We start from the raw sequence: 11,307 nt of genomic DNA, 5'->3' as shown, positions 1-11,307 counted from the left end.
GTGACCTAGTAAGCAACATTGAGGTGAATTATAGATGGCCATGCCTAATGGCCTTATAGCACCACCCCAGCTTACCTCGAATGCCCACACTAACACTGGATTGTCATTTGGTTTTATGACTACAAAATCTTTTTAAAAACACCCAAAACTATGGATTTGAATTTGAATTACTGAATAAATCAATTTGCTTAAATGCATTAACAATGTGTCTTTACAACATGAACTGTTTCATTATAACATTGACATTCTGTTGCCTTAAAGTGGGAAGGATCACAACATGTAGATGGAATCCATTAGTCTGTCTATTAGCTCATAAGGCTATGCATTATGCTAATAAGACTGATATGTTATATCAGTGGCTCTCCTGCCTGGCCAGACTGTGGACACAAACCAAGCCCCCTACAACACAGGAGGGGAAACCACACCTTTAGCTCAAGGGGGTGAGTCACCATGGAAACCTAGGTCCTGAGGCAGTTACCAGATGTCAGAGTGTGTCTGAAGGCTTTAAGTGGACAAGGACCCAAGGCAAGAGCAGGGAAAGAGGATGTCAGGGGCAATAGGCAACTTGCAACTTGTAACCTGCAACCTTCAATTTGTAACCTGTAACCTTAACCTGTAACTTATAACCTGTAGAGATCACTTGTTGCTCTCCATATTAACAAAGATGTATTGTGTAAGTGAATGAATTAGTGAGAGACTGAATAGTATTGTTCAGTTAAATAATTTACATAAAAACTGTATACAAATATTTACAGACAAGATTGATGTTTTTCCACAACTAAACGTGCATTTTATTATAGCAAATATAATATGCACAGATACATAGGTGTTGAGCATGGTTATTTTAACTGTGGGTTTTATCCATAGGTTGAGTTGCTACCTCAGCCCCAGGGGTTTCTCAAACCCTCATCCTACAAGACCCTCTAAGTTTGAAATATTGATGTCTGCGTGCGAGGTCTGTACCTAAGAGGAGGTTGCTCGGCTGCGCCGTACATAAGGCAGAATAATGAGGATTGCTTCAACCAGAGGTGAGCTGCAGTTCAAACACAGTCAAACAGGAGGGTTGGAAAAGATCAATGTCACTCAAATACGTTTCAGAGTCCATTTAGCCTCATAGTTCCACTTCTATGATTTATTTTTTTAAACAAACAGTTAACACCCTTGACAACATGTTGCTCAGCCTCTCCCTCTCCATCTTTCTCCATCTATCCCTCAAACGATGATCCATGCACAGGCCACATCACTGTACTTTGCCATAATAACTCTCATGAAGTATGTCTATTTTGATGGAACAAAGCACCCTCGTAATAACTGTCACTTCAAATTTGTGATTGTTCTGAATGCTCTGCATGAAATTATCTCATGTCACCACTCATTTTTGCAGCTCAACAAATGTTTGTTTTTTCATATGTATAGCATTGCTACTGCTATGCATTGCTATTATTACTGACGTTATAGGTGGTTATGCATTGTTAATATTATTATAGGTGGTTAAGTCTGCTGTTATGGGAAACATACTGTGGAATAGATGGAATAGAAAATAATGATAGTAAATACATTTTATATACTCCATCCTAACAAGCAATCTCTTTTTTTAAATTTGCACAGTATGACATGAGCATTTAAAAAGCAACAGCCTTTTACTGTTATCAACTCTAACCAAAAGAGTAATATCTGTCCAAATTGGAAAAGTGAGTCTAATTCTGCATTCCATTTTAATCTAGAAAGACGTAATTAATTAATCAGATAATTCCTTGTCATGCATAGCAGGACACACATCTGTGCCATAGCATCGTCAAAAAAGATAGCGTGCCATCGTGTGTTCACATAATCACTACAAACAAACTGTCCAGTGTGTGAGCCTAGGTGCAGCACGTTATGCTCGGCAGTGTGTTTTTTTATGGTACAGTATGTCTGCCTCTCAGCTCAGATGGATGTGAGGGGTGAGAGAGTGTCTGAGGTAACGGCAAGGACATGAGGGAGGCAGTGCCTGCACAATACAAACATAAACTGTGCCACTTCATCTGAAAACAATGGGGGACAGGACACTGAATGTGCTCTCATCCACATGTCTCCATTGTCTGCCCTCCCCTTTTACTCCTCCTCCGAGCATGGAGCATAAGCGGGGGTGAAAGGGGGAGGGAGAGGAGTGAGGGGGAAGGAGGGAGGGGGGAAGTGGGGGCAGTGCGGGTCTGGCTGTGTTCTTTCTCCTCTGTCTGTGTGCGAATGCACAGACGGTTCAGTAGTAATTTGATGTGTGTCCCCGGGGACATTTGATGGATTAAAGCTAAGCAGCTCCATTTCGCAGCACCACCTGATCTTCCACTGCCTGTGCCCCATATAAAGGCTGGCGTGATTGCTGATCTCAGCTAGTCTGACAGTCTCTCTCTCCCTCTCTCTCTCCCTCTGCTCTCTTTCTGTCTCTAGCTCTTCTCTTTCTCTCTGGTCCCTTAAGCCTGCTGCATCACAGGAGCTATCCAGTGCTGAACAGGATTTTTTTTATTTTTTTGAAAGCTGGGGGAGCCATAGAGTATCACACAGCATCGCCGTCAGCCTTGTTCTCCTCTGGTTTCCATTTTCTTTCTTCTCTTATGTTCTTGGAGGTTGTCTTTACGTTTAACACGAGGATTACCACCAAGCCATCTCTGCTTGTTTGCTTTCTTTGGGGGTCTTTTCTGTTCTCCCATGTGTTTTTCTCGGCACTGTGTTTCCATTCTTTGAAACATGCCCCGTTCGTTTTTGGTTAAGAAGATCAAGCTCGATGATTTCTCCTCGTCCAATGTCTCCAACCACCATCATCACCTGGACGACTCGTTCACTTTCGCACGCTCCATCACAGACTCGGTGACCAGCCTGGGAGTCCGTCTCAGCGAGAATGGTGAGTTTGCATGCCTCTACGGATAGTCCTGCTGTTATCAAGGGTGTGCTGCCACCATAGCCTCAGACTGCTTATTTGTTGATTTCATCATATCTGTGATTTCACAGTTGGAATTTTCTTTTGTTTCTGTGTGTGTGTGTTCAGTGAAATGATGCTTCACTTCTTGACTTGCCTGTTGTTTGTGAATCAACAACAGATGTTACATAAAGCAGGCAGATTTTTGCATCAGTATCTATAATAATCCTCTCCAGCAGCACCCCACCCCCATAAAGACTTTTGTTTTTTTGCTCTGATGACGGACAGACACAATTCAGGTCACAGCCATGGATTAGCCTGTGGAAATGCGGAACAAAACGTGTCTCTCATTAGTAGACGTTCTAGTGTGTGTATATTACTGCACCATGCACAGTAGTCTGTGTTATCTGAACACACAGACCCGCACGCAGTTTGGTCTTTGTACAAACTAAAAAATTCATGAACTTGAGAGATGAGTGCCGGATGATACATTTGTCCTTAGCTGTTATTGTCCTTGAGTTCACATCACGGTCTGAACACCCCCCCCCCCCCCCACCCCGATTCCCGCCTCCCACCCAACTAGAGCATTACAGTCTCCCCACCCCCATCTCCATCCCCATCTCTCTCTGCTACATCTTTCTCCTCCTTCCGGGCGTTTGGAAACTAGCAGGGGTAGAGTTTCAGCCGTGCAGGCCTATCACCGCCACGAGAGACATCAATGCACTGTACAAAACAGCCGGGGGGAGGTGGGCAGCTCAGACATGGGGGGAAAGGGAAGAAGAAGGAGAGAAAGGAGACAAAAATGCTTGGGGCAGCATTGACGGTAGTCACGTGAGAGGGGGTGTACAGTAAACATGAAGAAAGGGCACATAGCAGCACAGTGGTCAACACAAGGACTGTGCAACACAGCGCTTAAGCCCCAGTCAGCGCTGAGAGATGTCCTTCACTTTTAGAGACAGGTTTAAGCTTGCTTCCATTTTGTTGCCATATTTTAAATGCCAGATGTCTTGTCTCCCTTTGTTATGATTTCCCTGGTACCATGACCAGATCTTGCCTTGTAGTGCAGGGTAACATGTCAATTGCCACCTGTTATTCTGTTGTACTCATCATGATCCAGTAAATCATGGAAAACATTTTTTTGTCTGAGGTTGTTATCGATTAATCAAACCTTCAGTTGGTGGTTTGGCAGATTTTTCTGAATTCTGTAATTGTAATGCATGGGTATTATCATACATATATCAGCTTTTATCTAAGGCATGCATAAACTTCATTCTACTTTCATGCTCTGTTGAAGAGTTGCTGCCTTTAGAAAATAAAATCCTTTGTACAAATTGTAAAGATGGACAATCATACATTTTGTGAGGTTTATTGTTACCCTCTTTTGTTCTCTTTTGATAAACAATATTAAACCAGCGCTGAGCAAGACATTACTACATTCATTTGACCAATGACTGTTTAATGCACACAAAGGAACCTGTCCTTTGTGTACTGTGAAATGCAAAATAAAAGAATTCTCAAAATGCCTCGCGTCAGCACTTTTGCTGTGCCAACAGATTTTTCTCCCCTTTGTGGAGACATCTGACTTGAGTGTCTGTCGAACAACAAAGAAGGGTGGCTGAGAGGGTCCATTAATTACATGCTTGCTTTGCATTAGAGGAATGAATCCATGGGTTGTACAGGTTAAAACAGCATCAGCCCTAAATGATGAACTCCTTGTCTGACCTTCAGTAATTACGTTAAAATACTTTTACAAGATTCCGGCATCTAAAGTGCATTCTTTTCTAAGCTGCAATGAATACTAGTATAGAAGTGATCACATACTATTTAGAAGAAAATATTCTGGTTCAATTTAAGTTGTTTGCTGGATACTCAACACTCTGGTTGGTACCAAATAGATCCAGCCTTGCATCTTAGCCTCTTGGTATCATGGTCATGTCTCTGACATGGTGGGCTTGGACTACAGCCCCTCAGGAATGGAGACTGGTGTGCTTAGAGAGCACTTCAATTGATTTTCTAATGACCTGATTCTTAAAGGAACTTCACCACACTCACTGTTGCATGCAGGTGACCCTCTTCACAAACAATATAGCGATTTTGCGCAGCTGTAATCCATGTATCAGGTTTCAGCTTAACCCTCCCAACCACTAAACCATGCTGAATAGGCTATCCTTGTGTGGTCCAGGCACTTAATCTGTTCCTCACATTATTTCTATCTTCTCTTCCAACACATGGCTGTTCTAACAGCTGTACTATTTTACAGACGATGGCCTATTGATCAGTGCAAAACTTTGAATTTCATTAAAAATCAGTCAATACTTAATTTCCACCGCTTGCTGCACACAGCACTTCGAATGGGTTTTTCTGCAGTTATGCACTATTTCTCTCGGTGCAATATTGGGACCACACATAAGTCTTATTATGAGTAGTAATCATATTTTCTGCCCTGTATCCTTGTCTTGTGTACACATGCAGTGATTGCATGCATGAAGCTGCTCAGATGATAGTACTCAGGCTAGTGGATATTCAGAGTTGTTTCGCTCTTTCACCCTGCCAGGAAGCCTTTTAGCTCCACTTGGCTGCCTCACAAGAAAAGGATGGACGTTTGGAGTCTAGACAAAGAGTACACCTCATCATGTAAAAGCAGTCAATAATCTGTTGAGGAATATCAAACCTAAACTGACAGTGTATTTATGTTCAGTGGATCGTCTAGTAAGAGCATGTTGTGCCATAGCAAAGGTTAGATATTACGAAGAGAATGTGGATGTTAGGTAATGTAGAAAAAGATTAATTCACACTCAAGACAAAAATACATTTGAGTGCCTCATGTAATTATGGTTGTGCCGTTGAAGGTCACCGTGTGAAAACACTGTTCCTCTACAATAGAATTTATACTACATTGTCCCCTCAGACATTTTTTTTTTCTCAGGCCCATAATGGTCAAGACTCCACTCATTGCATCTTAATTGAGCAAACAGACAGATAGGCCATAGTCACAGAGGATTGACATACCTTGTGCGGAGAAAATCTTATCATGAAAAGGGGGCCTAATCAATGAGACCACTTCATGTCAGAGAGGCTTTATTGTGAGTCCTTCACCGGAGGTTCCTTTAATGAGCTATTATCTCCATCTCACAGCCAGTGCTCATCTGCACGATAATAGTGTTTGGGTGTTCATAAACATAGCAGAGGACACAATGTTTTCTTCTTCTTTCTGTAGATACTAGTATTTCGAAACCTGAGTTATTACAAAAATGTCAATTTGTTCAGTATTGTCTTTAATTAAAAGATCATACAAGAAGCAAAAATTCAAACTTGCTAGTCATGTCACATTGCGTTTCCCCACCACAAGTCCTGCCCATCTGTAATTGTACGTGTGTCTCTTCCAGGATACATCCAGGATTACATCACGCCATCTGTATACCAGGGGGAGAAGAAGGTGGAGCTCAAGCTGGCATCTCCAGTCTCTGATCCCCTTTACACCCAGGTGAGCAGCGGGGGTGAGGAGTATTGCGACCCTGACCTGGAGCACCCTGACAGCCCCCAATCTGGCATGACGGCCAGCGGCTTTTACAGCGGTGAGTCGGAGGCCCTGACTGAGGGCTACACCATGGATGCCTTCTTCATCTCCGACGGGCGCTCCAGGCGGAAGGGAGACGGTGAGAGCCGTGGGGCAGGAGCGAAAGGCAGCACGGCGTCCAGCGCAGAGGATCAAGAGCGGGAGGCCGGCACTGGGACGGCCCGTCACACCTGCAATGAGTGCGGCAAGACGTACGCGACCTCCTCCAATCTCAGCAGGCACAAGCAGACACACCGCAGCCTGGATAGCAAGATGGCGCGCAAGTGTCCCACCTGTGATAAGGTGTATGTGTCCATGCCTGCGCTGGCGATGCATATCCTTACCCACGATCTCAAGCACAAGTGTGATGTGTGCAGCAAGGCCTTCAGCCGGCCCTGGCTTCTGCAGGGCCACATGCGCTCGCACACTGGGGAGAAGCCCTTCGCCTGCGCCCACTGTGGCAAAGCCTTTGCTGACCGCTCAAACCTCCGCGCCCACATGCAAACACACTCTGCCTTCAAGCACTACCGATGCAAGCGCTGCAATAAGACCTTCGCTCTCAAGTCCTACCTGAACAAGCACTATGAGTCAGCCTGTTTCAAGGGCTCCGCAGACGAAGATGACTCTGGCTCTGAGAACTAACTGACTAACCCCAGGAAGGAAGCAGAATTTGAACCCCCACTGTAGGTTCTTAACCAATAACCCCCTTCACTCTGCCCTCCATGCCTTTTTTCTTCCCTTTTTTAGAAAGCAATATTTTCACTGAGATTACGTGAAGAAACTATAATTATGGCAAAGACATTTTCAAAAGATGCTGGATTTTTTTCCCTGCACAGTAGCTAATCGTCCACAGAAACATACAATCGAACCCCCATTCCCTGAATAGAAACTGTAGTTGTTAGTTCACAAATAACTAACATGTACACACCAACTCATGTGACCACATACACACACACATACACAACACACATATGCACACACACACTCTCACAATTATATATGAGGCCTGGCATGTGAATTTTTATCAATGACTATAATGATATTGATATCAATAGTAATAATATTTAGATTCCTGATATTTTATAGCAAATAGATTGGGAAAATGAAAAAAAAAACTACATAAAAAGGACTGTAACAGTGTTCTTTTGTTTTCTAGACAAAAATGACCTCTTGTATTTTTATGCTGCTTTTTATTTGCTAAGAATTGAATTCTTTTGCAACTGCCAACATGAACTTTTTATGAAAATGTGAACTATGACAGTATTTGCAAAAAAAGGGAGATAATTTGAAAGTAAAAAACATACCCTTTTGTCACCTATATATGTTTTAATTCAATGGATGCTATTTTTCTAATGTCAGTTAAAATTTCTTATTTTTTGTGCCAATTATCTATTGATGATCAAATTCAAAAGTATCTTTGTAACTGTGGGTATTCAGTGGATAGCTTTGTGGACAAACCAATATTCAGGCAATTAAAGAAGCTTGACCAAGGGTCATGTTCAGTTTTATCGGAGCAGATGTTTGATGTTAAAGAGATCTGTTGCGGTATTACAAGACATGATCAAAGTACCATTCTTCACCACACTGATAACTATCACGGGGAGCCAAACCAAATGATCTGTTAATATAAGTGCCATGTGCAGTGACCTGTCTATAGCAATGAAAACCCCCTCTGTTCTTCCTCCACCCTGGTGGCTTGCATGAACTCACCTGCCACCTGTATGGTGCTTCCCTCAGACTCAATAAGCAATGTTCATCACTCCTTGAGGTGCTCCACACTCCTCCACAATTACCTCACGTAAAAGAAGGTATGAACTCATGCACCCTCAGTTACAAAGTAACTGTCCAGTCACCCTGTTTGTGTGTTGCTGAAAGCTCTCTCCACCATTTTGGTGTATGGCATCCAACTATCTTGTAAATAATCTTCTGAATTTAATTATTCATTTATTTATTAATCTATTTATTTGTTTGTTCAATTATTTATATTTTTCTGTATTTACTTATTTATTTGATTATTTATTGACCTCTCTTAATTTATTCATTCAGTCATTATTTGTCTATTCTTAAGTTGGAATATAACCATCCATTGACCTTGTAAGATGCTGCTGATCTTCAAAGAAAATGTTTATATGCATGAAACTGTAGAGAGTCCAAGGGACGTAGTTTTTTAAAGAGGAACAATGTATAATATCAGCGGTACTTCAAACAAATGAATGCAGACTATATTTGTTTCACGGCAATAACTTCACTGGTACGGCAATTGACATGTATAATAATCATAGCTGTCCTGTTTGCAGTCAATTTAGGGCAATAAAATGAAACAAATGAACAAGAAATGCTAATCCTTCAAGTTGCTGTTTCCAAATGTAAAAGTCCAATGCCACAGAGCACATGACTGCTGACTGCGAATACCATGCAATAATGTCAAGAGATGTTACACCTTACTGAAAAGTATTGTAAGTGTCCCATGTAAATTGGTCCATTATTTTCCCTAGGTGGACAGGCAATAATAATAATTGAAAAGGAATTATGACTTTTTTTCTTTTTTTCCTGAGACCCAGATTGCCTTTCTGATTTTCCAGGTCTTAAAATAATGGATCTGACAAATGATTGGTAAAGGAGTGGTGTTTCTGCTCATTGTTACTTGCTCAATGTCACCACTGACAAAGTCAGTACACTGGTTTGACCACATCTGGCAAATATACATACAAAGTTAGGTCAATAAGAGATGGTTTACTAAAGTACAGGGGATTCGGATATACTCGTCATTATGAATAGCACTATCAACAAGGCATGGTTAACAGAAGGGTGATACTTGCTTGCTTGGTGGTGCTGTGGTCAAGATAGAGTGTAGCATTCACCATTGAGAAAATGCTCTCAAGCCACCACTATTTCCAAATGAATGCTGTGTGGGTTTGAAATTATGGAGTAGATGAAGACAGAAAAAGAAAGTCAATGGAAAGTATTATTGTGCATGGATGGTATTACATGTAAAATGTTCTGAGAAAAAATAATATTTTTCAAAGAAGGCCTTTGTTTCATACAGCAATACACTACATTTCCCCCTCTCCAATTATGCCCCTCCTTCTCTCAGCACATCCCACCTTGGCCCAACAGTTTGTGATCAGACGTGTGGCATATTCGAAGCACTCAAGTGGGATTGGTGGAGGGTTATAGCATGTGGGAGGATAACAGGTGTTTTTAGACAGACTGCAGATAGGGAGAGTAATTGAGTTGGTGAGTGACCTCCGAGGGGAAGGTCAAGCACCAGCAGGCAAATGCACTGTCAGCTATTTGCATATTCTAAATGGATGACACAATAACAGTAATGGTGAGCTCACTTTAAAACCTGTGAAAAATAAACTACTGTATGAATCTATATTTCATTATTCCACTCAGTTTTACTACCGTTCCACCTGTCAATCTCTGCGCATCATGTGATCATGGTTGTCCTGTATGAGTTGTTCAGAGTCTCCTCAGAATATCATAGCACAGCCATGTACACCATCAAGGTCATTGATTTCTAATTTTGTAGCCTAACAATGAACACTGTTCAGGAAGCTTGCCTCCCAATATTCACACTGAGAGATTATTCTTCCCTCTTGATGCAGGGTTCTGTGTCTGCTCAGAGAAATATCCTAATCAAGTTGCATCCGTAACTGCGACTGATTAATAAAATCAAACTTTAATCATTGAAACGCAGGTGATGAAAAGAGATTTGACTGAAACTTGGTGGAACATTTGAATGATAACATTGTTCCTCTTTGATGATTTTGTATATATATTTGTAAATATATCACAGCAATAATATGGCAATGCATGTGGACATTTAAATGATCTTTGTTAATTTCTATTGTCTTTTGTAAAGAAGACACATACTGGTACCAATTGCATTCTAGGTGGCAATGAGAATCAGGGAGGATATGGAATAAAAGTTATTTGATGTAGGTTACCAACAAAAACTCCAAAACTCAGTGTATTCTGAAAGATTTGACCTTGTTCTTTTGAATTATATTTTCATGTTTTTTTTTGTTGTTCTTTTTACGTATGTGTTTGGCTGCGCAGTAATGAAAAGTGCCAAAAAAGTATGATTTCCATGACAAAAGCCTTCAACATATGGTGGGCCGCTTGAAACCTTCCATATGGTCTCAAAACACTCATTTAGATTTTACACACTTCTCTCTCTCTCTCTCTCTCTCTCTCTCTCTCTCTCTCTCTCTCTCTCTCTCTCTCTCTCTCTCTCTCTCTCTCTCTCTCTCTCTCTCTCTCTCTCTCTCTCTCTCTCTCGCTCGCTCGCTCTCTCTCTCTCCTCTTTTTCGCTCTTTATATCTTCCTATTTCATACCGTCTCTCTGTTTCAACTGAGTGTGAAGAAACTTAAGCCATGAAGTTGCTGCGGTCTTTTGAGGGTTTTGCTTGTTCTGCTACAAATACTGATGGTAACAATAACGATGACAAAGTTAATAAAAACAATAGCACAATGAATCCACAGGTCCATTTTTACTTTGTGTTCTACTTCAGGCATCTGACAACAGTTTCTAGCAAAATGTTGGATTAGCGTGATCATTGTCATCTACAGTTCCTATCACACGTACACCAGATTTCTGTCTGAGTTACTGAAACGTAGAGTAATATCAAAAACAGAGACATCTGTTCCAGCGCAATAAGCCATTGCTGATCATTAAATTTTAATGGAACATTGATTTTATGCTGAAGCCACACTTACAAAGTGACTAGAGAAAAATGTGAAACAAAATAAAAATGAATCATGGCAGCAGACAAGGATTATTATTCTGGAGCTTTTCTTGATTGGTTCCCAGGGAATATACAAGACTTGAATTCAATCAGTGGTGTCCTTC

At 41.3% G+C, this 11,307-nt stretch overlaps 1 protein-coding gene across 1 annotated transcript; it reads left to right on the top strand.

Annotated features, from left to right (window-relative positions):
* The first annotated feature begins 2,238 nt into the window (after window positions 1-2,238).
* On the top strand, window positions 2,239-10,617 carry scrt2 (scratch family zinc finger 2). Its single transcript, XM_062458999.1, has 2 exons — window positions 2,239-2,878; window positions 6,280-10,617. Exons 1-2 carry the CDS (start codon window positions 2,725-2,727, stop codon window positions 7,089-7,091), a joined length of 966 nt encoding a protein of 321 aa, XP_062314983.1. The 5' UTR covers window positions 2,239-2,724; the 3' UTR covers window positions 7,092-10,617.
* Window positions 10,618-11,307: the final 690 nt, after the last annotated feature.

The sequence above is a fragment of the Osmerus eperlanus genome, chromosome 4, assembly GCF_963692335.1.
Source record: "Osmerus eperlanus chromosome 4, fOsmEpe2.1, whole genome shotgun sequence".
In the NCBI taxonomy this organism is placed as follows: domain Eukaryota; kingdom Metazoa; phylum Chordata; class Actinopteri; order Osmeriformes; family Osmeridae; genus Osmerus; species Osmerus eperlanus.
The sequence above is the reverse complement of the archived record's forward strand: the minus strand, read 5'-3'. Positions and strand labels throughout refer to the sequence as shown.

Excerpts from the sequence above, each read along its gene's own strand:
- scrt2 (XM_062458999.1), top strand. The coding sequence starts at position 2,725 with ATGCCCCGTTCGTTTTTGGTTAAGAAGATCAAGCTCGATGATTTCTCC. Across the intron at positions 2,879-6,279 it reads AGTCCGTCTCAGCGAGAATG|GATACATCCAGGATTACATC; the intron begins GTGAGTTTGCAT and ends TGTCTCTTCCAG.